The sequence below is a fragment of the Nicotiana tomentosiformis genome, chromosome 4 (assembly GCF_000390325.3).
Source record: "Nicotiana tomentosiformis chromosome 4, ASM39032v3, whole genome shotgun sequence".
Lineage (NCBI taxonomy): Eukaryota > Viridiplantae > Streptophyta > Magnoliopsida > Solanales > Solanaceae > Nicotiana > Nicotiana tomentosiformis.
In genome coordinates this window covers 77,381,603-77,407,060 of record NC_090815.1, presented here as the reverse complement: position 1 = coordinate 77,407,060, position 25,458 = coordinate 77,381,603, and the positions used below count along the sequence as shown (strand labels likewise).

General features: G+C 36.4%; 1 protein-coding gene and 2 long non-coding RNA genes across 4 annotated transcripts; all 3 read right to left on the bottom strand.

Annotated features, from left to right (window-relative positions):
- Positions 1–538: 538 nt before the first annotated feature.
- LOC104086741 (uncharacterized) lies at positions 539–2,507 on the bottom strand. Its single transcript, XR_001967403.3, has 3 exons — positions 2,032–2,507; positions 1,866–1,928; positions 539–946 (listed from the first exon to the last, which is right to left on the bottom strand). It is a non-coding gene; the product is annotated as an uncharacterized lncRNA (long non-coding RNA).
- Positions 2,508–7,364: 4,857 nt separating this feature from the next.
- LOC104086740 (uncharacterized) lies at positions 7,365–19,140 on the bottom strand. The gene is made up of 4 exons (XM_009591067.4): positions 18,783–19,140; positions 18,431–18,518; positions 8,100–8,252; positions 7,365–7,623 (listed from the first exon to the last, which is right to left on the bottom strand). The coding sequence occupies exons 1-4, from the start codon at positions 18,913–18,915 to the stop codon at positions 7,587–7,589; spliced, it is 411 nt and encodes a 136-aa protein (XP_009589362.1). The 5' UTR covers positions 18,916–19,140; the 3' UTR covers positions 7,365–7,586.
- Positions 19,141–22,209: 3,069 nt separating this feature from the next.
- Positions 22,210–25,251, bottom strand: LOC104086739 (uncharacterized). Of its 2 annotated transcripts, XR_684162.4 has the most exons (3): positions 24,110–25,229; positions 23,142–24,025; positions 22,210–23,060 (listed from the first exon to the last, which is right to left on the bottom strand). It is a non-coding gene; the product is annotated as an uncharacterized lncRNA (long non-coding RNA). The 2 variants fall into 2 exon arrangements; XR_684161.3 differs by having other exon boundaries at positions 23,142–25,251.
- Between the last annotated feature and the right edge of the window lie 207 nt (positions 25,252–25,458).

Below are 25,458 nucleotides of genomic sequence, written 5' to 3'. Positions count from 1 at the left end.
GCTCGTGTGCAAGGTCCGACTGAAGTCGCTTTATAAAAAAATAAAAATAAAAGTAAATCAACTCATATCTAGTTATTATTTTGATTTTTAGTTTTTTTTTTTTGTTTTAATTTTCTTTAAATTTTTACAATCTATTTTCAACTAACTATGCTCTTAATTAAAATCAGTATTTTAAAAAGCGTGGGTGAGAGACGAGATACTTTATCTAACACGGGGCGGGGCGAAAGCTTTGAGGCAGGACGTAAGCCCTATATATATATATATATATATATATATATATATATATATATGCTAACGTGTACATGAATCAAACAAAAGAAAAAAAAAATTACTTGAAAAGTGAAAAACGTAAAGATGCATTATACCTATAATTAACATGACTATGATAGAACATACTTAAGTTACAAAAATAATATTCTAGTTCCAAGTAATTCAAAGAATAAAAATAAAATAAAGTTATTGTATAAAAATTCAAAAATTAGATAATATATAACAAATATTGTCACAGCCCATTTTCTGAACAAGTCGTGACCGGCACCCGATCATTAAACATGATCGGGCGAACCATCTATACTTATCAAATCTATTATAACTTCAAATTTTATATGCAACAAGGCAATACTTTAACCAAATACTTTTGATTAATTTAAATATTTAAAACAAATCAACTCCAAAACTTTATTCATAGTAACTACTAAAATACTGTTAAATTATTATCAAAAATATCTTAATCTTAACCCACCGACTGTGTCTATGAAGTCTCTACTTATAAACTGACGCACTACTCGGGACATGAGATTTCCTGGCCAGTTCTTTAAGTGAACAAAGAAATAGCTAAATAAAGATGATTCTAAGGAATACTCCACGAACAAAAGCGGAGCTCATCAATAGCACTGAAAGTGAGGAAAGTCCTAACCCGTAGCTTGCTCTCCTGCAAAACCGGTTCCTACGTTGTACCGCAGACCAACGTAGGTTCCCAACAGAGAACGTTAGTACCATCCATTGTACTCAATGAGTCTCAACGACAGGGGACGAAACTTTAATAACATATACATTATGAGCAAAGATTCTAAATGCATGTAAAACATAAAGCTTATAAGAACAATTCTAAAATAATTGCATAATAGCAGTTTATGAATATTCTAAAAGAGATTCTTTTCTTTTTCTTTAAAAAAAAATACTTCACTTTATACTTTGGGAGTTTCAACTATCCTCACTTAATTCTGTCTCAGTCACCGTGTGATCGGCACGGGTTCGATCCCAACCTGATCGAATAGGCCCAATCCACGAGGTGCCACTCGCTTCATAGTTCTCAGCGCTCATGTGCCATACCTTAGCTTGGCTAGGCAAATTCTCAACAATGAGACCCTCGACTCGTGTGCTCCCTACTTTGACACAAGTAGTTTCAGAAAGTCAACGCCTTAGTCAGGACCCTCGGCCTGGACGATGACCCCTTCTCAAAATAGAGGATACTCCCAAAAAAATCTTTTCTTTCTAAAACTTCTTCTTGTGACTTTTCAAGTCTAAATCTTTTCTGAAACATCCTATACATACTCATACTGGTGTCCTTAATTGTAAAGCATGGCATAAGAATGAAATAAATATTCAAAAGTATATGTAAAGATTCTTGCTCCATCATGAATTTTCAACATGAAAATGGCATATAAGAATAACATAAAAATCTAAAAATTTATGCACATGTATCATAATAAATCATCTAAACTTTAGTTAGAACAATTCTAAGTTAATAAGTACCCACTCGCTCCAATTAAGTACATATAAACTCTTTTAAGCAATTCATCAAATACCTTGTATGCATGCTTTTGTGAGTTAAACCACTTTAGTAAAGAATTATATCAACTCACCTCAAAACTTCTCGAGGCAATACGTAGGCCCCAGTCCAATTTATACCCGTCAAATAATTGATTCTACAACAACCAGTACATTTTAATTAATTTCAAAGTTTCACACCTAAATATGAAATTTAATTTTGATACAGAGAAAGAATGGAATTAACTATTCAATTCTTACCTACCACTACTTTAGGATAATTGACAATAGGGAATTTTATATACCTGAGTTCAAGAATTAGTGATTTGTAAAGAACCCTAGAATTTTCGTTGCCTGCGTGTGTAAGTTCCGTAGCCTTTGTGCTTGCTGCGTGAACAGAACAATGTTCTGTTTCTTTATTTCGAATTAGGCTTTTTAGCCTTCCGCCTGTGAATGAACAGAGGTTTGTTCGATTAAGGCTTTAAGCCTTTTGTGTCTTTTTGTTTTCTTAAAGGCATTAAGCCCTTTGTTTTCCTTTCAATACCTACTTTATGGGTTAGTCACATGACTCCCTTCTTTTTTTTTATTGCCTTCTCTTTTCTTTTTTTGACTTAACTAGTATTTAATTATACCCATTGTTAAAAAAATTAATAATATTAAAATTATTAATATTTTCTTAATTGTATATCCAATTATTTATAAATAGAGAAGTAACTCAGAAGTAAATCATAGAAGTATAATTTAAGGAAAAAAAATTAAATTTTATATTTAGCGTGTCTTGAAACTTTTATAGATTTGAGGAGTGTTACAATCTTTCCTCCTTAAAAACATTCGTCCTCGAATGTTGCTAGGGCCTTACTCTTAAGCTAACAATCATTCCTAGGTCCTTGAACTTTTTAAGTTTTCTTAGCACTACTCACTTTTCCAAGGGACTCAAAATTTTGGATTTTCAAAAATTTCGGCAGAGTCTCCCTTGTAAATTGGAGTATCGAAAAAAAATATCCCTGTCACCAATACCATAACTATACCAGCAACAACTAAATATACCATAACAGGCCATTCATAGGCACCATACACAACTCATAAACTAACTACTCACACTCCGACAAGGAGGTACTACAATAACCAACCAAAATCTAAAGCACAACACTTCTGCAAAAAGTAAATAACTTTAATGAATTAAATATACTCTAGCATGGCACTAAATTATTAAATAATTAAATATACTCTGACAGAAACTAAATTTCTTCAACAACTAAGTATAATCTAACAAGGACATAAACACATGCTAACTTGTATTTAATAAATAAAATATAAATGCCAAACCAAACTTAGGTTCACATACCTTTTTCCTCAAATAAATATGGATATTTCTTCCTCATATCTTCCTCGACCTCCCACGTAGCCTCTTTTGAATCATGATTACTCCACAAAACTTTTACCGATGCTATATCTTTTGTTCTTAACTTTCTTACTTGCCTATCGAGAATTTCTATAGGTACCTCTTCATAAGTCAAGCCTTCTTTAATTTCTATGGTATCAGCAGGTATTATATGCGACTCATCATGAATGTACTTTCTAAGCATAGACACATGAAAGACAGGATGAACAGAGGACAACTCAACGGGCAACACTAGCTCATAAGCCACGTTTTCTTTCTTTTCTAGAATTTCATAAGATCCGATAAATCTAGGACTAAGTTTCTCTTTCTTACCAAACCTCATAACTCCTTTCATTGGTGAAACTTTCAAAAATACCTTGTCACCAAACATGAACTCTAAATCACGATGCCTCTTGTCATATTAGGACTTTTGATGACTCTGAGCTGCTTTCAGTCTTTCTCTGATTAGCTGGACTTTCTCTAACGCCTCACAAACAAACTCTGGACCAATCAATGGCACCTCTGCTGGTTCAAACCAATCCACTGGAGACCTACATCTTCGCCCATACAACGCTTCATAAGGAGCCATACCAATGTTGTCCTGATAACTGTTATTATAAGCAAATTCTATAAGTGGCAAGTGATCATCCCAATTACCTCCAAAATCTATAACATATACCCGCAACATATCTTCGAGTGTCTGAATAGTCCTTTCTGCCTGGCCATCGGTCTGTGGATGGAAAGTGGTGCTCAAATTGACCTTGGTAACTAATCTTTTCTGAAATGCCTTCCAAAAATGCGCTGTGAACTGAGGGCCTCTGTCAGATGTGATTGAAACTGGAGTACCATGCAATCGGACTATTTCTTTGACGTACAACTGCGCATACTGCTCTACGGAATCTGTCGTCTTTACTGGTAGGAAATGCGCGGACTTTGTCAGTCGGTCTACAATAACCCAAATTGAATCATGCTTACGGTATGTGCGAGGTAGACCTACTACGAAATCCATTTCCATTGTGGTATTTCTATATCTTGAGCTAGGCCACCAGGCCTCTGATGCTCGGCTTTGACTTGCTGACAATTCAAATATTTAGCCACATGATCTGCTACTTGCTTCTTCATGTCTTTCCACCAATACAAACCCTTTCAAGTCCAGATACATTTTGGTAGCACCTGGTTGGATAGAGTACCTCGAGCTGTGAGCTTCTTCCATTATGTCCTTTCTAAGATCATCTACATCAGGCAAACATAATCGATCATTCAACTTCAAAACTCCGTCACTTCCTATAGTGAAAACAATAATTTCTTTATTTCTGACTCCTTCTTTCAACTTCACTAAGTACGGATCTTCGTCTTTCTTAGCCCTAACATGCGCAAACAAGGGAGGATTGCGCTAAGGCATAAACAGTTATACCTCCTTCTTCGGTCTCATCCAATCTAATCCCATCATTTGCTAGTTTTTGAATTTCTCGACCCAAAGATCGCCTTTGTACTACAAGATGGGCCAAAACACCCATTGACTTCCTACTAAGTGCATCTGCTACCACATTAGTTTTGCATGGGTGATAAAGGATATTGATGTCATAATCTTTCAATAGCTCGAGCCACCTTTTTTGTCTCAAATTTAATTCTTTTTGCTTGAAAATGTACTGGAGGCTTTTGTGATCTGTAAACACTTTAGAATGCTCACCATAAAGGTAGTGTGGCCATATCTTTAGTGCAAACACCACTGTTGCAAGTTCCAAGTCGTGAGTGGGGTAGTTCTTTTCATGATTCTTTAACTGCCTGGAAGCATAAGAAATAACTTTTCCATCTTGCATAAGAACACAACCAAGGCCCACTCTAGAGGCATCACAATACACTGTGAATCCATTCGAACCTGTCGGCAAGGTTAACACAAGTGCAGTGGTAAACCTCTTCTTTAACTCTTGAAAACTCTGCTCACAAGCGTCTGACCACTGGAACTTAACTTCTTTCTGAGTCAACTTAGTTAATGGAGCTGCAAGTGAGGAAAATCCCTCTACAAACCTTTTATAGTATCTAGCTAACCCCAAGAAACTCCTGATTCCGGTTAGCATTGTCGGCCTAGGCCAGTTCTTGATTGATTCTGTCTTCTGAGGATCTACTTTTATGCTTTCACTAGATACCACATGGCCTAAGAATGCCACGGACTGAAACCAGAACTTACATTTTGAAAACTTGGCATAAATCTCATTTTCCTTCAAGGTCTGCAAGGCTATCCTGAGGTGTTCGGCATGTTCATCCTTACTCTTAGAGCATACCAAAATATCGTCTATAAACACGATAATAAAGGTATCAAGGAATGACTTGAAAACTCTGTTCATGAGGTCCATGAATGCAGTTGGAGCATTTGTCAACCCGAAGGACATTACTAGAAATTCATAGTGCCCGTAGCGAGTTCTAAAGGCTGTTTTAGATATATCCTCTTCTCTGATTCTCAACTGGTGGTACCCCGACCTCAAGTCTATCTTTGAAAAGTACTTTGCACCCTGAAGTTGATCAAATAAATCATCAATTCTTGGAAGTGGGTACTTGTTCTTAATGGTAACATTATTCAACTGCCGATAGTCAATGCACATTCTAAGAGACCCATTTTTCTTCTTGATAAACAGGACCGGGGCACCCCACGGTAAATCAAGTTTCAAAACCTTTTTATATAAATAACATGACTCTTGGTTTATTTCAAAAGTAGCAGATTTATTTACTTCTATAGCATATTTAAAATTTAAATATAATTTTTCAAAATAAATACTTAAGCACAAATTAAGGATAAGTTACCTAATTTACCAAAAAGCTAGTACCAAAAAATAAGAGTTAGAAACCCTTTCTCTTCCAATTCTCTCTTTCTTTTTCCCAAACCCCTCTGCCATCCGTTCGGTTTCATCACCATTTTTCATCCCTTTTCCAAACGGAGATTCAACACATATGTATTAAGACTTATTGTTTAAAATTTGTTTTCCATTTTTCAAATTATGCACTCATTTTAAAGGGTTATTTGACCTTTTTCGCATTAGAAGTCTCTCGAAGTTGCAAATAAAATACCTGATATTTTATGGTTATACAATTTTTATTAATTATACATGATTTATATTGTATAATTATCATATGTATCCCTAAATTAATATACCACGTGTTTAAATAGTGTATAATTATAATATATCACTATTATACATAAATTATACCATGTATAATGCCTAACAAAGAAAATACCATGTATAATAGCTACAAATAATTTACAAAAAAATATGTATAAAATATGAATACAATTATTATACTGGTATTAAGAAATATATAAATATATAAGACCTATAAATAACTGAAACGAAATACGTGAAATATCAAAATACCATTATTAAACAAATTTCAAACAAAGTTACTTATCATACAAAATATAAGATATAATTATCAAATGTAATATAACGGATAGATATATCCGTTTAAGAAATGGAGCTACATTTATGAGCGAAAAAATCGGAAGGCAATATTCACATCTGGGACAGCTGGATTCCTATCACCAATTGGTATTTAATATGGTATGTAAATATTTAGTTGCTGCCAAATGTTAAAAGGTATGTAATGTACTGCTATGATTTTGTCCGGAGAAATTAAAAAATAGCTAGATTTACAAGTGGTAATTGAAAAATAGTTACAGTTTCAAAAATAATCGAAATTTAGCCATTTTTCATGTAAAGATAAATTTGAATGAAAACACTGTTCAAAATTCGAAAAATATTCCAGCATAATATATTTGAGTTCCAGTATAATATACCGGTTCAGCATAATACGTTGGAAATTCATACACATGCGCTCCAATCTCCAGTATATTATGCTGGAACTTTCCGCGTGTTGGAGTTCCAGCATAATATACTGGAAGTTCATACATATGTGTACCAATCTCCAGTATATTATGCTGGACCGGCCCGTGTTGCAGCAAAATAGTGATTATTTTTCAATGACTTTGCAAACACTGGCTATTTTTGAATTACCAATCCAAAAAATGGCTAGCCCGTGCTATTTTTGCGATTGTCATATTTTTTTAAAATATTGCACAATTATGTTTTTTCCGTTTTTGTTTGTTAATAACGGCCCAATATCGCTTGAGCCATCCTAAGTAGTATCACAAGAACAATTCTTTGTTGCTATTTCAAGTTGGCGGGGGAGGGGTAATTGATATTGGACAACAGTTGCATGGTAGGCTTAACGTAAAAGCTATAATCAGTTCAGTAATAATCACAAAGACATATATTTCCTGAAGCTTTCAAATTAGTCATTATACCAATATGTAGAAAGAAGATTTAACACTTGGTGCTTAGCCTCACTGCACAACCAACACACATTTATACAAGCATCAATTGTATCCTTACTCGAGGAGATGCCCATCAAGTGACTTATGTTCCTCTCCCGTCGTACATCTTCAAGATTCTGAATGTGATGTCCAATAGATCAGACCGCTGCAATATGTGAAGAAATTAAAGTTTAGCATCCAAACCACAGCTAGCTTACAAGGAATAGCAGCATGATCTGTTTTTTCTTGATGCGCTAGCAAACAGGTTTACCAGATGTGATGTAATCTTTTCATGTACACGGCGGAGATACATCGTTTGTTAGTCTTATATGGGGTAAGAAAATGAAGTTGAAAGCTATTATTGGGTAAGAGAAGAAAAACTAGACAGCCTACTTTATTCTGATATTCTTGGCAAGACACAGGTCCAAAACCATTTGTTTCTATTTCTGTATCATTATGGCCGAACGAAATGTAAACAAAGAGGGAAGGGAGTGTGCGCAAGTCAGAGGGGACAGGTGGAGGAGTGGATGAACAACTAAAAATATAGTGCATACAAAATAACCTTTGAGGTGCTAGGCAATCACCATTTTCCCCATGCCATCTGAAGTTCTAAAATCTAATGTATATATTAAACAAAGTTACCTGATTAAAACAAACACACATTGCAGAACACCTGCAACTCCTGTCCAAGCTGAAGGACCAGATTTTCCGAGCGCGTCTTGTATCAATAGCCCAACTGATGCTGCCAAAGACACAAAGGATACGACATATGCAATAAAAAGCCACAGCTTCAACCTGCATTGAAACAGTTGAGCAATCCAATGTGACGTGGGGAAGCAAATAGAATCACAAATCTACATAAAAGAAATAACATGTGCAAGTGATAGATCAAAGATAAATGACTCTACCTAACAGTAATAACTATCAGGAAAAATGTTTCTACCAAAATCATGATTCATGCCCAAAATATTATAGAAGTAACTTCTCTAGGTATACATGCCAAGTTCAAGCTTCATCTACTCCATGAACAAAAGGACATTAACAAATGACATATGATGTCAAAACTGCGGAATTAGATCATTCTTTCTCATAAATGGAACATAAAACCAATTCAGTGTTGTCAAAAGCGAAAAGCTCTAAAAAGCGCTCTAGGTCTATTGGGGCTTTAAGCGCAAAGTGCAATTAAAATGTGGGCTTTAGTAAAATAAGGCACAATGATGGAAAAAATAAATATATATGTAATTCAAGAAGAAAGAGTAACAAATTCACTCATAATGTTTTACTTAACAACTGCTACAATTATTTTTCAATTATTATTGTTGTTAGTACTGCTCTAGTCAAGATAGACCTTATGGGCAATAAGGCACACGCCTTAATGCTTTGCTTACACTGAAGCGCAGCTTAAGCGAGGCGAAGCGTGCTCCCTGAGCTTTTCTGAGCTTCAGGGCTTAAGCGCGCCTTAAATGAACCTTTGACAACACTGAACCAATTCCCAGGTAAACCTTCAATTTCTTTTAAAATATTGGCTCATATTACCGGGCAATGCATCTTAAAGTCCGCCAAGAAAAGGTCTGACCAGGTAATAAAGAAGAATTCAACTAGAGGGCAAAACTGTTTTTTCTTGGAGTGAAGGCATAATACTTATTTGTCCCATCACTTTCACAGCTGCATTAACAAAATTGCAATGTACTGAATCCAAACAATGTTCAGACATTAAAAATATCCTTCATTAAGAATATGATAGTTAGACAGTTATGTACCACTGGTAAGGGGCTGAGCCTCAGTCCATATAATTTAGTTTCTTGAAAAATTCGGTTCAATTTTTCATTTCAGTTTTGGTTGTGTAGAATTGTAAACCAACACCTTCATCAAAAATATTGTAAACCAACACCAAATAGAAATAAGAGCAGTGTCGTCAAAGGCGAAAAGCTCTAAAAAGCGCTCCAGGTCTATTGAGGCTTCAAGCGCAAAGTGCAATTAACTACTTGTTTGGAGGGTTGTTATGTATCATTTCATAATGTATCATATAGTATTGTATTGTACTGTATCGTTTTGATGTATACAATGTTTGGATAGATTGTATTGTTTGCCATTGTTTTATGATGTCATGCACCAACAATATGAAGAATAAACTTGCAATATTATAAAGAAAAAGTAAGGTACGATGTAGAATTATTATATAAAACGGTAGGGTAAAAGAAGGATTATTTAATAATAAGGGCAAGATGAGAAAAAAAAATAAGGCAACGACACGACTACATTAAATCGGTCGTTCCATAAAGTGGCACTTTTCGTCGTTACGTAACGACGGATTTAACGATACGATACAATAAAATTTAAGTAACAATCAAAACAAACATTGTATTTAAAATAACAATACGATACAATACAACATGTAACAACCATCCAAGCAAGCTGTAAAGTGTGAGCTTTAGTAAAAAAAGGTGTAATGAAGGATAAAGATAAAAAATAATATTTAATTCAAGAAAAAGTAACAAAATTATTCATAATATTTTTCTTAACAATTAATACACTTCTTTATTGATTAAATTTGTTGTTTAATACCACTCAATTCAAGATAGAAATCATTGGAAAAGAGGCTCATGCCTTAGTGCCTTGCCTACATTGAAGAGCAGCTTAACACGAAGCGCCCTCTCTGAGCTTCAGGCTTAAATGCACCTTAAATGAGCCTTTGACAACACTATGTAAGAGGCTTTCAAACTAACTTTTTTCGAATTTTGCTTATTATCTCCCGATTATACATGGAAATTGAGGCACTTAAGTTGGAGCTCTCCAGGGTTGAGCTAGTACAGGACAGCATTCCAACTTAAGTAGGTCGAGCCAATTCAATTAGACTTCAAGACCACAGGCACAAACACTTATTCAACCCCCCCCCCCCCCCCAAATAGAAATCAGAAGGCTTCCAAGTTCACGTTTTTTGAATTTTGCTTATTATCTCCCAAAATACATGGAAACTGAGTCCCACCCACTTAAGTTGGAGCTCACTAGGGTTGAACTGGTACAGGGTAGTGTTCCAACTTTAAGTAGGTCGAGCCAGTTTAGTTAGATTTCAAGACCACAACCACTTATGACCCCCCAACCCCAACCCAAAAAAAAACCTTTCTTTGGCATTTGGCTACAGGAATTGATCACCTCAAGGGCTATCAAGGAACAAATTGCTAAAACCAATCTGAAAGCTAGGAAAAAAGGACCATTTCCTCCTCAATTTCAAGCAACACATCCAGGAAATGCATTACAGCAACAAAAACAAGAGGAATTTTATCAAGGAGGCCAATGCAAGGTTGGAACCTTAGAAGCCCCGAGTATCAGTAGCTGCACAAGGAAAAGGGACGCATTTGTTGAAAAGACTGGGATATGAATATCACAGATAAAAGAGTTCTATGCCAACATTCGGTATGTCGAGGAGGGTGATTAATTGAAAATGAAGTAGGTGGAGGTTGATATTAGTCTAAGCAAGAACATGAGTACTTTCACCTTCAAGACCTCAACATTGAAAACTTCGATAAATTTCAAAATGAGCCTGAATATGAAGTTGTTTATGCCTGATATGTAATCCGACGCAAAACCTCGTACGTAAGGCTAACATTTCAGAGGAGAATATGGCACATTAGCGAGACACTTCATGACCAAGAGGATAAGCCGACCCTAACTTGTTTGAGACTGAGGCGTAATCGTTGTTGTTTGAGAAACAAGGAGCAGATATTTGAGGATGATATACAGATAGAGACTAGTAGGGCAATTTATGAGGATCCAAGGTCGTCCAAGCAGACCCTTATCATTGGAGATACATCATGACCCACCTCGTCGGATCAAGATTGTTCGCCTTGGAAACATAAGTTGAGAAATTGATGGGTCTATGCAGTATAACATTTTTTTGTTGTTGTTATTATTATTATTATTAATATTATATTGTTATTATTTCAATTTTTTTTGAAACTGATGGATGTATGCAGTATCATTAGACAAACACAACAGAACTTCATGGTGTAGTTTTAAATGTTGAAGTTCAAATGTTTAAGCAACCTGGCTACATGGTGTAACTTTGTCGAGATGTACGATGAAGGAATATTGGTAGATTTTATAGACTCGCTTCATTGTAACATTTTGACAGGTGTACTGTTCAGCACTGTCTTGGTGCTGGAATCATATGAATTAAATCTTTACTTGATCAAAAAAAATTTGACAAACACAGCTGTTGTTAACAAAGTTCAGCACGGTCTTGGTACTATTTTGGGAGATTTGAGTTATGAAAGATTATTCTGACCTTAGATCCTTGACCCTTGGCCCTTCATAGGGCTGAAAGTTGGTGCTTTTGTACAAAAGTGACGGCCTTCGCAAATTACTCTTCAAAACTCAACCCGGACTCTAATAGTTTTGCACTATGCATAGTGTTGTATGATGGAACTAAGATACGAGTGAGGACAGCGGGAGGATACTCAGAACACTCCCCGGTTGTGATGGAGTTGCATGAGGGATCAACCCTTAGCCTGTTCTTATTTTCTGTGGCGGTGGACGCATTGACGTGAGATATTCAGAGGGAGGTGCCATGGTGTATGTTATTTGCAGATGATATAGTTTTGATTGATGAAACGCGGTTTGGTGTTAACGGGAGGCTGGAGGTTTAGAGACAGACTCTTGAGTCTACCAGTTTCAAATTGAGCAGGACCAAGACGGAGTACTTGGAATGCAAGTTCAGCGACATTATCCAGGAAGCGGACATGGATGTGAGGTTTGATACACAAGTCATCCCCAGGAGAGAAAGTTTTCAAGTATCTTGGGTCTATAATATAAGGTGATAAGGAGATTGACAAGGATGTCACGCACTGTATCAGAGCAGGGTGGATGAAGTGGCGGCTAGCTTCCGGTGTCTTGTGTGATAAGAATGTGCCACTGAGACTTAAGGGTAAGTTCTACAAAGTAGTGGTTAGACCGACCATGTTGTATGTGGAAGAGTGATGGCCGGTCAAGAACTCGCATGTACAAAAAATGATAGTAGCTAAATGAGGATGTTAAGATGGATATGTGGGCATACTAGGTTGGATAAGATTAGGAATGAAGTTATTCGGGATAAGGTGGGAGTGGCCCCCTTGGAGGATAAGATGCGGGAGGCGAGGTTGAAATGGTTCGCGTATGTTAAGAGGAGAAGCATAGAAGCCCTAGTGAGGAGGTGTGAGAGGTTAACCTTGGTAGGTATTGTGAGAATGCATGGGAGAAAAATATACTCCCTCCGTTTCAATTTATGTGAACCTATTTCCTTTTTAGTCTGTGCCAAAAAGAATGACCCATTTCCTTATTTGGAAACACTTTACCTTTACACAATGATTTATAGCCACACAAAATATATGTGCTTCATTTTACACCACAAGTTCAAAAGTCTTCTCTCTTACCTTAAACTCTGTGTCCAGTCAAATGGGTTCACATAAATTGAAACAGAGGGAGTATTATTGATATATTTTGTTAAGTGTTTTACAATAACCCTATTTATAACTATACACAATACATATTCTACTTCTATTCCATGTGGGACTAGGGTTATTTACATAACTATCTAATACTCCCCCTCAAGCCGATGCAGACAAATCATATGTACCGAGCTTGTTACATATGTAACTAATACGAGGACCAGTGAGGAACTTGGTGAAAATATCTGCAAGCTGATCATTTGACATCACAAACTTTGTGGCAATATCTCCTAAGAGTATCTTTTCTCTGATGAAGTGATAGTCAATCTCAATGTGTTTAGTTCTCTCATGGAACACCGCATTTGATGCAATATGAAGGGCGGCTTGATTATCACACACAAGTTCCATCTTGCTGATCTCACCAAATTTCAACTCCTTGAGTAAATGTTTGATCCAAACTAGCTCACATATTGCCCCAACCATTGTTCGCTATTCTGCTTCTGCACTAGACCGAGCAACTACTTTCTGTTTCTTGCTCTTCCAAAACACCAAATTACCTCCTACTAAAACACAATATCCAGACGTAGAACGTCTATCAGAAGGTGATCCTGCCTAGTCAGCATCTGAGTATCCAACAATTTGCTCATGGCCTCAATTTTCAAACAATAACCCTTTGCCTAGAGCTGATTTTATATATCGAAGAATGCAGACAACTGCATCCCAATGACTATCACAGGGAGAATCCATAAACTGACTCACCACACTCACAGAAAGGAAATGTTAGGTCTAGTCGCTGTGAGTTAATTTAATTTATCAACCAGCCGTCTATATCTTGCAGGATCGCTAAGCGACTCCCCCTGCCTTGGAAGAAGTTTAGAATTCGGATCAACAGGTCTACAGCCTGTCATTCCCGTCTCCTCAAGAATGTTTAAGGCATACTTCCATTGTGAGATCACAATACCTGAGCTAGATTAAGCGACCTCAAAACCCAGAAAATACTTTAATCTGCCCAAATCCTCAGTCTGAAAGTGCTGAAAGAGATGTTGCTTCAACTTAGTAATACCATCCTGATCATTGTCGGTGATAACAATATCATCAACATAAACCACCAGATAAATACAGAGATTTGAAGCAGAATGCCGATAAAACACAGAGTGATCAACTTCACTACGAGTTATGCCAAACTCCTGAATAACTGTATTGAACTTACCAAACCAGGTTCGAGAAGACTGCTTTAGACCATAGAAGGACCGACACAACCGACCTACAAGGCCACTAGACTCCCCTTGAGCAACAAAACCAGGTGGTTGCTCCATATAAACCTCATCCTCAAGGTTATCGTGAAGAAAAGCATTCTTAATGTCCAACTGATAGAGAGGCCAATGGCGAACGACAGCCATGGATAGAAAAAGGGGGACTGATGTTATTTTAGCCACGAAAGAGAAAGTATCACTATAATCGAGCCCAAATATCTAAGTATACCCTTTGGTAACAAGAAGAGCCTTAAGTCGATCAACCTGGCCATCTGGACCAACTTTGGCTGTATACACCCAACGACAACCAACAGTCGATTTACCCGAAGGAAGAGGAACAAACTCCCAAGTACCACTCGTATGTAAAGCAGACATCTCGTCAATCATAGCCTGTCGCCATCCTAGATGAGACAGTGCTTCATCACCTGTAGACTTAGGGATGGAAACAGAGGACAAAGATGATACAAATGCACAATGGGGTGATGACAGACGATGGTAACTTAAACCAACATAATGCGGATTAGGATTAAGTGTGGACCGTATACTTTTCCGTAGTGCAATCGGTTGACTAAGAGGAGACAAGTCCGCGGTATTAGCAGGGTTAGGTGCAGCACGTGAATCAATAGGGCTTGATGCTGGGCGTGGACGACGAAGATAAGTCAGGAGTGGTGGAGCGGTAGAAGGTTGAACTGGACTAGGTGGTGGAACTGGAGTTATAGGTGGCGGAACTAGAGCTATAGGTGGTGGAGCTGGAGTTGTAGAGGAAGATGGATGTGCGATAGTGACTGAATCTCCAAAAGATGGAACTGGTAGCACCTCAGAAATATCTAAGTGATTACCTGGACCTATGAAATATGATTGGATTTCAAACAAGGTAACATCAGCAGACATAAGGTATCGTTGGAGGTTAGGAAAATAGCATCGATATCCCTTTTGTGTTCTCGAGTAACCCAGAAATACGTACTTAAGAGCACGAGGAGCTAACTTATCTTTTCCTGGAGTAAGGTTATGAACAAAACACGTGTTCCCAAAGACACGGGGTAGAAAAGAGAACAAAGGTAAGTGGAGAAACATGATAATGAATGGAACTTGATTCTGGATAGCTGAAGATGGCATACTGAAGATGGCATACGATTAATAAGATAGCAAGATGTAAGAACTGCACCCCCCAACCCCAAAAAAAAATATAACGGAACATGAGGTTGTATGAGTAGGGTACAGGCAGTTTTAATAAGATGTCTATTCTTTCTTTCGGCTACCCCATTTTGTTTAGATGTGTACGAACAAGATGTTTGACGAATAATCCCGTGAGAGTTCATAATCTGCTGAAATGGGGAAGACAAATACTCTAGGGCATTATCACTATGAAATGTGCAGATAGAAACCCCAAATTGATTTTGAATTTCAGCGTGGAAGGTCTGAAAAATAGAAAACAACTCAGATCGATTTTTCATCACAAAAATCCAAGAACCTGGAATAATCATCAATGAAACTGACAAAGTAGCGGAATCCCAAGGTAGAACTAACCCGACTAGGACCCCAAACATCTGAATGGACTAAAGTAAAAGATGACTCTGCTCGATTATCAAGACGCCGAGAGAAATGGGAGCGGGTATGCTTACCGAGCTGACATGACTCACACTCTAGAGTGGACAAGTGAGATAAACCAGGTACCATTTTCTGAAGTTTTGACAAACTGGGATGTCCCAACCGTTTAAGTAATAAATGTCGTGAGTCAGTAACATGACAAGTTGTTGAAGGAAGAAAAGATGTGATTCCATGTGATTTTGCAAGGATAAGGTAATAAAGTCCACTTGATTTACGCCCGGTACCAATGATCCGCCATGCACTGCGGTCCGGCATAAAAACAAGGTCATCAAAAAATAAAATAGAGCATTTAAGTGATTTGGCTAAGCGGCTAACGGCTATGAGATTAAAAGGACTACCGGGAACATAAAGAACTGAATCTAGAGGCAAGGAAGGAAGTGGACTTGCTTGACCTATTCCAGCTGCCATGGTTTGAGACCCGTTGGCCATTGTGACTGTTGGAAGAGATTGAGAACATGAAATAGTAGAGAAAAAATATTTGTTACCAGAAATATGATCATATGCACCTGAATCAATGACCCAAGACTCGAAGGATGAAGATTGGGAGACACAAGTCACGTTGTTACCTGTTTGAACAACGGAAGCTATCGCTAAAGATCTATGTTTACATGCTTTGTACTGAAGGAACTCAATATAATCCGGTAGAGAAACCATCCAACTATTCATAGTATTGGATCCCATTTTGCTACAACTAATTTCTCAAATTCTTGACTACAAGTTGTACGGTTAACCTTAATCAGAACACCTTTTTTTTTTTTGGGGGGGGGGGGGGACTATTCACTCGCCGAAAAATAAAAAGGTTGCCAGAATTTGATGAAACTTGAATGGACATGCTCGAAATAACCACCGGAGTAATCTATCCAAAAGAAGCTTAGTCGGAAAAATCAATATAGCCGCTGGAAAGTCAGTATAGTTGTCGGAAAAATCCCAAAGTGATCGGAATAAAAAGTAAAAGGCATGGGTAGGCTCGAAATTAGTGGACGATCAAACTTTCCTGAAGGAGCTTTGTCAAAAAATGGCTGGAAAAGGCTGCACTCGACGGCGCGTGAACTCACGCACACGCTGGAACCCTGGCTTTCGCCGGCGTGTGAAGGGGCTTATGTCGGAGAGGCCGACTGGGGTTTGGTCTCCAGACTATGGTGGAACTTGTGGTGGTGTTGGTTTTCGCACAACACTGTCAGATATGAAGGTTGACGCGGACAACCACTTAGGTCACCAAAAAATTGCACGGTGACTGAGTTCTTTCTTCCCGGATGTCGCTGGAATGACGCACAACGATCTTTTCCCATCGATGCTCTGATACCATGTGAGAATGCACGGAAGAAAAATATATTATTGATATATTCGGTTAAGTATTTTACAATAGCCCTATTTATAACTATACACAATACATATTCTATTTCTACTCCATATGGGACTAGGATTATTTACATAACTATCTAATAGGTATGAGGAGAGGTAGAGGTAGGCCAAAGAAGTCTTGGGGAGAGGTGATTAAGCGTGATGCGGCACAGTTGGAGCTTACTGAAGACATACTCTTGATAGGAGGGTGTGGAGGTCTAGGATTAGGGTAGAAGGTTAGTAGGTAGTCGAGCGTCTCCCTTTGTCTTGCTCAGCTCGTTAGCATTAGTGTTAGTTTGTTATCCATTTATTATTAGATTGCTATTAATACCATTTATTTGCTAACTTGGTTTCAATCCTCTTTATCAAATTGTTGTTTATACTTGTTCCCATTGTTTCTTTTTATCTTTTCTTAAGCCGAGGGTCTTCCAGAAACAGTCTCTCTGCCTTCCAGGGTAGGGGTAAGCTACGTACATCTTAACCTCCCCAGACCTCACTTGTGGGAATTCACTAGGTTTGTTATTGTTGTTGTATAGTGTTGTACACCAGCTTGAGATTTTGCTAGAGCCCCCTGATGCAATAGTGCTAAAAACTTGAGTTTTAAGGCTCAATTTGACTCTTTTGCTACTTTACATATCAAAAATCAAGCTTACTTAGCTTTCTAACTTGGGCGCTCTAGCGCCAGTGAAGAAACTCTCCAATAACGGCACTCAAAGGTGTGGTCTAGTTGGTCAATGAAGTGGATTGAGAAGTCTCACATTCAAATCCCAGCAACATTAAAAGAACACTAGGTGATTTCCTCACATCTGTTCAAACCTTAGTGGATAGGTGCTGGTGGGAGGTATAACATACCCCGTGAAATCAGGCGAGGTGCACACAAGTTGGCCCGAACATCAGGGTTATCAAAAAGGACTCTCCAATAACGCTGCCTAATGCACTTTCCAACTCCTCTAACATGTTCAACACACCACCAGTCGAGCTCAATTTGGACAAAACATTTTCTTAAATTTGGGGCTCAGCTTTTGGCGAGCCCCATTTTATACTCATGGACTACGATTTCATATTGCACTTGATTGAGTTCATTAGACCGTTGTTGTGTAATTAAACTATTGGGGATTCACATTTGGCAATCTTGAATAGTGAATTACTTTTTGTTTCTATCTCAGGCAAAACGAATCAGAACAAGGCATACATATCATTGTCAAGGAAGCTAGATAGTTCCATCTTCAAGCTAATGAAAGGTCAATTCACAAAAAAAGGTTGATCTTTGAACAAAATTTAGGCCAATCCCCAACAGATAAAACTGAATATATTCACATAAAGAGAACATAGAGTGTATTATTCATACCTCCACTCGCCTTCATCATAAGGAGAGTAGTCAATGTCCTCTTTCCTTACGCAATTAAACATCAAAGCAGCCAAAGACGCGAATATACCTACAAATATCCCAAATAACAAAGAAATTGAAGAGCACAAGAAGAACCTTAAGCAAAACCCCTATATCCAGAACCAAGAAAATCAAGAATCACATGCAAAAAACTTAGATATCAAGAACCCAGAAAAATTCAACAATCTTACGCCAAAACCCACATCTTAAGAACCCAGAAAAATCAAGAATCTTAGGAAAACCCCATATAACAAGAATCAAGAAAATCAAGAATTATAGGGCAAATATGTTATGAGAGATAGGGGTGAAATACCTGGGAGATAATGAAGGAAAGAGACTTTGACGGAGCTACAAACGACGGCATCAACCCAGAACCACCAACCGGCGCCGAAGACAGCGCCGGACACCCCAGGTCCAAATATTGCCCATAGCTCTGGAAAATCCATTTGGATCACCTCTTCTTTACCCAAAAAACTGATGAAAAAGTGAAAATCCTTCAAAATTGATGAGAGTTTTCAGTGCAAAGAGAAGAAGTTTCTTCAGATTTGTGGGGTGTGATTGTGTGCTGTCTTCGTCAGTTGGTCTACAATGTCACTCTTCGAGTTGTGTATCTTTTCTAAAAAAAAATTGTACTTGCCAGTAGTTGTCAATTTAAAAGACGACTATTCAATGTTAAGAAGTTAATTAAAAAAAAGATGAAGAAAATAATAATTTAAGCATTAAGCTCTACATAAAATCATACAATGTTTATTAGAGGAGTTAAATTAAATAATTCTTGCGAAACTAATACAGAATTTAGTTACACACATAAGAAAAATTGGAGAAGGGCCTAAACTGACCCTGAACTATGGGATTTGATATAATATTGTCCTCCGTCCACTTATCGCACTAATAATACCCCCGAGATTAACTTTTCGGCTAAAGTTTGCCCTAATTTCTGACGGTCCCATTATGGTCGGGGGAATTTTTAGCCCGATAAGGGAAATATTGTACCAAATTTTATAGTTCAGAGGTATTTTATGCCCTTCTCCGTTTTATATTTGACCACGTTATCGTTGTATTCCAATGTGTACTACCTTAGTATGAGAAAAGCTGGTATTACAAAAATAAGAGAAAAATTTACGTATATATACCATTCAACATCATCTTTTCCTCTATAAGAAGTTTAATGGAGCATTGCAAATATCAAGGGAAATGCATATTTAGTTAAAATTTATTTAATTTAAAAAAAAAAAAAGGTCCAAATTTACGTATCTACTTTCGAATATTGTTTACATATAATCTCTGTTATACTATTCGGTCAAATCTACCCCTACCGTTATACTATCCGACCAAATTTACCTTGGAATACCTAATGTACTGAGGGGTAATTTTTAAAAGGCAGCTGATGGTAGAGGTAAATTTGGCCAGATAGTATAACGGTAGGGATAAACTTGACCGAATAGTATAATATAGGTTAAATGTAGACAATACTCGAAGTTAGAGGGAAAATTTGGCCCTTTTTTCCTTTTAAAAAATACAGAGAAGGGCCTAAAATAACCCTAAACTGCAGAATTTGGTACAATATTACCCTCCGTCTATCTATCGGGTTAAAGATGCCATCGGCTATAAGGAAACAGTTAGAAATAAGAGCAAACTTGAGTCGAAAAGCCCGATAGGTGGACGAAGGATAATATTGTACCAAATCCCATAGTATAGGGGAGAAGAAAAAATGATCCCTACACAACTAATGATTGGTACTTGGTAGTATTGAATAAGTTAAGAAAAAGTTCCAGATACATACCTTTACTATTATATGTTGTTCAAATATATCCCTATATATTTTTGGTCCACATTTACCTAAAAGAATCAGCCCCCACCTAGAAAATTAGAAAGAGAACAAACGAGTTATTTCTTTCTTCAAAAAAATTCGCGATTGAAAGCTCTACAGCTACAAAGGTTCTTTCTTTCTTAAAAAAAATTACTTCTTTTCTTTGCGACTAATCTAGGTTTTTCTATCATCTATAATCTTCGAAAAGAGCATACAATGTCGGAGAATAGTTGCTAGTCAAAGAGAAAGTGTCATTGCTGGGAAATTGCAAACCATTTCACTTCAAAACTCCTTTTAATCCTAGAAGGAGATTCTATAAGTGTCCTAAACCCGAGGTTAGTTCTAATGTTATGTAAACTTAAGAGGGTGTTTGGCTAAGCTTATAAGCTAGTCAAAGTAGCGCACTTTTCGGCTTATCTACGCGTTTGGTAAATTTAAAAGTGCTTATAAGTCAAAAATAAGCCAAAAGCCATAAGCTGGTCACCCCCGCTTATAAATTTTTAGCTTATAAGCACTTTAAGTTTGACCAAAATTTTTACTATTTTATTCTTAAATATTCTTTTTTAGAACAAAACTCTTGCATCAATACTCACCGCCTCAAATACTATTTCAACCTAACCCCCTCCCTCCGCCTCTTCAAGTCTGCAATGCTCATTGACTATTTAAGATAAGCAAATTCTCTATTCCTTTACATATTTATATCTATGTGATTGTGTATTAATCTTTGAACTATATATAATAAATGAGGACATGTCAAATATTTTGTTATGTTGCTTTCTAAGTGTTGTGCTGATAAAGACAGTGTTTGTTTCTCTTCAAATATTTTGTCCTATTTAGGTTTATTTTTTACTGAGAAACTTTTATCAATTTATTAATTATTATAACTTATGATTATATGCTTATCATAAAATAAATTATATTTATCATAAAATTTATCTTATCTAAGCACAGTTGTATTTAAAATAAAATGACAAATAAAATATTTTGTATTTGGATCGATTTGGAATCTAAAATTTTGAAGATATTACGCCCTTATAGGTGTAAACACTTATAAGGTTATTTAAGTCATTTTAACAGAAAAAAGCTTATCAGCACTTTTTTATCAAATACTGTAGCAGCTTATTATCAATTTCAGCACTTGTATCCAAACGCGTAACTGCTTATTTATTAAATCAGTTTCAGCACTTAAAAGTGCTTTTCAGCACCTAATGCCTATCAGCTACTTCAAATCAGCTAATTCAAACGGGCTCTAATTGTTGGATTTGTTGTCGCGGTTATGATGAAGTGAAACAATCTATAATTGTTGAATATTAGGATGTTTATTTAGTGTGAGTAGTGATTTTCTTTCGGATGTGATCAGTTGTTGGATATGAACGAAATATGTTCATTATGTTTTTGTTGATGTGAATGTTATATCTATAATAATAATATTTAATGAATGTTCAACTGTATAATTCACTATTGCATCTTATTGCCAGACTTTGAGATTTCTTTAGTGCTGATAGTAACGAGAATCATAGAACAGTTTGACATAGGAAAGGGTTAATTTTGTTAGTTTACCTTTTATATATGTTAAGCTCGTGATATTTGTTTGAGTTGATGCGTTGTAAGTTTGCTCTTTGGCTGTATTTGGGTTAGTATATATCTAAATTATTTTTCTAAATTAATACTAGTAGTTTTTTCACATAACTTTGTTGCTTTTCAATTTTGGTTTGACTTTCTCAAGACTAGCCATATATATCAAATGTTAAGTAAAATATGTACATGGTTTATAACCAAATTTTCTGGCCTAGCTTGTTGGCCATAAGCTTATGAACAAATTTAGCCTAGCATATCAGAACACTATCTACCTCCAAAACTTGCAGATATGTATGAAACTGCACAACTTTAGTTGCAAAAAATACAGCTGAAAAATTAACACAACTTCATCTGCAAAAATCAACTATATGTATAATATATAAATTAATTATCATTTTGTCACAACTAAACCTGGTAATTACTAAAACAAACAAAATATAAAATAGTAAAAATCCCATAATTTAAGATAGTCATAAGCTTGACAAGTACATCTAACTGGAGAAGTGGATGCCTTGTTACAACCCCAAAAACTTATACAACCTAAGTCATATTATGACATCCAACTCCATATGTCACCAACACAACCAAAAATCAAAGAGAATGTAAACTGTCATATAGCGGTAATTACATTCAAATTTTCACTGCCCAACAGAACAAAATAGGATTGTCCTTCCATTTCCTTCCATGCTAAGCAGAATATCAAATTCCCCTTCTTGGCTACAACTTCCCAATTCTCTGTCTCGCTTGTATCTCCAACTGATTTCCAGTCAATTCCTTGTCAAGTTTCTAGGTGAGTATGAAAGATCAACTGGTTCACTTACACGTGTGGTTCCCTGTGAATTTGATTTTCTCTGTCCCTAAGGGCATCTTTACCTGCTGTCTTTCTAGAAGTCTAGTTTGTGATTCTAATATAATATTGGGTCTTATTACAGGTTCAGGATCATCCTCAAAAGTTGAAAACTCAAAATCTGAAAAAGAATACACATTTGGAGTAGGCATAAACACAAAGGATTAACTGCTGACAGTGCATTGGAATGCTGATACGCTAACATCTTTAGTTTCTAATTGGGACTGCATCACTTCATCATCCTCAGTGTCTTGACCAAGCAAAGTTCTCTATCTCTTAGCTAGCTTCCTAGCCTTGGATGTCTACCCCTCATTTGATGGATGCTTACCCTTTGTCAGTTTCTTTCCTTTTATTGGCTATTACACAAAAATACAATGCAGTTAGAGTTGAATAGTTATTTAACAAGTGGATAATTAAATTGATTAAGTAATCTTTACCTTTTTATATCCCCTTGCATTGTGGGTTGGCTCTCTTACAATTGCCACAAGTCATAGTCCTTCCTTTCCGAGATTGACTCCACTCACCTTGCCTCATCCTTTTGTCCAACTCTCTTGATTTTAGGCCTGCCAGCCAACTTCATCAATTACGGAGGTTCCATGCGTTGAGATAGGTTTATTTTCAAGAACTTCTCACCATGTACTGGCTGTAATTTATGCTTATATGTCAGTAGAAAGGCTTCTTTACTATACCAACAGTGCATCTCCTTCAAAGTATTTTCCTTCAAATACAACAATATCTTTATTGCATGAGGACATAGGATTCCAGAAAAATCACATGCCTTGCATGTGCATCTTTTCATCTGCAAGTTGACAATGTGTTTGCTAACCTCTTCCACCATCCCAAAACCATCATCACCATTGAAATCAACTCGACAAGCTTGATAAGCTATTTTCATATAGTCATTATAAAGCTCCATGCTTTGGGGACTGTACACACACTTCCAAGTTCATATTCATTCTTTCTCAATTGATTCTCCTCTAGCATATTAATCATAGGCTTGTATCTAGCTTCCAAAATCTAAGAATTGAAAGACTCAATCAAATTATTGTCAACTGACTAATTCTTGCACATAGTTTCAAAGTATGCCATACAGTAAGACTGAGGTGGATCTTCAATAAGTCCACGACAGCTTCCTCCTTCAACTGTCCCATACTTTTCAACTGATTTTTGAAGTCTTTTTCATAAGTGCACCAAGCACTCCACCAAAATAACTTCTTTATTTCCAATTATCTATAGTTTTTGTTATAGTTTGCCTCTACATGTTTAGGCAAAACCTATGCATTACTTCTGGAAGGACTATTTTGACTGCCTCAATTAATCCCTACAAGCAAGAAATCAATAATACAAGCTAAAATTGAGAAACAAAAAATGGATAGAAATTGTACTAGATAGAAAAAGAAAATACCTTCTGTGTGTTTGACATTAAAGTGTCTCCATCACCCATCTTCAAGTTCAGTGAATAATGAAGTAGCTCCAGAAACCAAGTCCATATATATATATATATTTTTTTAAAATTAACTATAGCCCAAGCTAAAGGATAAAAGTAGTTCATATTGCTTTGCCTAATAACAACTATTAATTGGCCTTTAACTTTCCCTTTCAAGAATATACCATCCAATCCATTGTATGGTCTCAGACCCTCCTTGTACCCCATTTTTAATGCTTGAAAATAAATGTGCATTCTAAGAAATTTCTTTTTGCCTTGAGATAGTACCTTCTTCTTCTATCATCAGTACCAGCTAATGCTATAGTTGCATATGTCTCAGTATGATGGAAAATGTTGAGGACAGAAACAGAAGGCTCACACTCATCAATAACATACAGATTTAGGACTCTAAATTCCTCACAGACAAGGCACAAAAGGTGTTTAATTCCTGCATCCCCTTCAACTTTATAATACTTACCCTCCCCCCCATATGAACAATCATACCACAACTAAAAGACAATGCTGAAAAAAATAATTTCACTAACTTTATAACAAAAAAATACCACTGAAATTATTTAATACCCATAAACAAAAACAAGATACCCTAAACCAGAAACACCTCCTACTTACAGGAAACATATATCATAAATACACATATCCACATATCAAATGTAACACACCAATATCGAGACAACCAAATAGATCAAAACCCAACGCTGAAATAATAAAAATTCAGAAATGACCAAAACCTTAATTGAAAGTTAGAAAAATATAGGGATCACCTCAAAAAAGGCGCATGGACTAACATATATCAATAAATCGGCAAACAAAAAAATTAAAAACAATGATAAGAACATATATAGGTACATTTAGCAAGAAACCTAAAACCTTAGATCTTCACCGGATATATATGGATATTCTTTGATTCTACAAGAAACATAACTTGATCAATTAAAAGAGGTAATTTTTGAAGAAAGAAAGAACCTTTGTAGCTGTAGAGCGTTCAATTGCGATTTTTTTGAAGAAAGAAAGAACCCTAGTTCGAGATCATCGTTCGTGCCCTTTCTAATTTTCTTGGTGGGGACTGGTTCTTTTAGGTAAAGAGGAGTTTTATTTTAAAAGGGAAAATGGGAACGGACCAGGTTTTAGTTTTATTCGGTTCGGGTCTTTTAGTTACAGGGTTGGGAAATTTTATTAGAGGTTGCCACGTGTTTTATATATTTAAAACTTTGATGTACGTTAAGGTAAATGTGGGCCAAAAGTATAACATAGGTATATTTGAATAATATATAATAGTAGAGGGTATATTTGGATCTTTTTCGCAATTT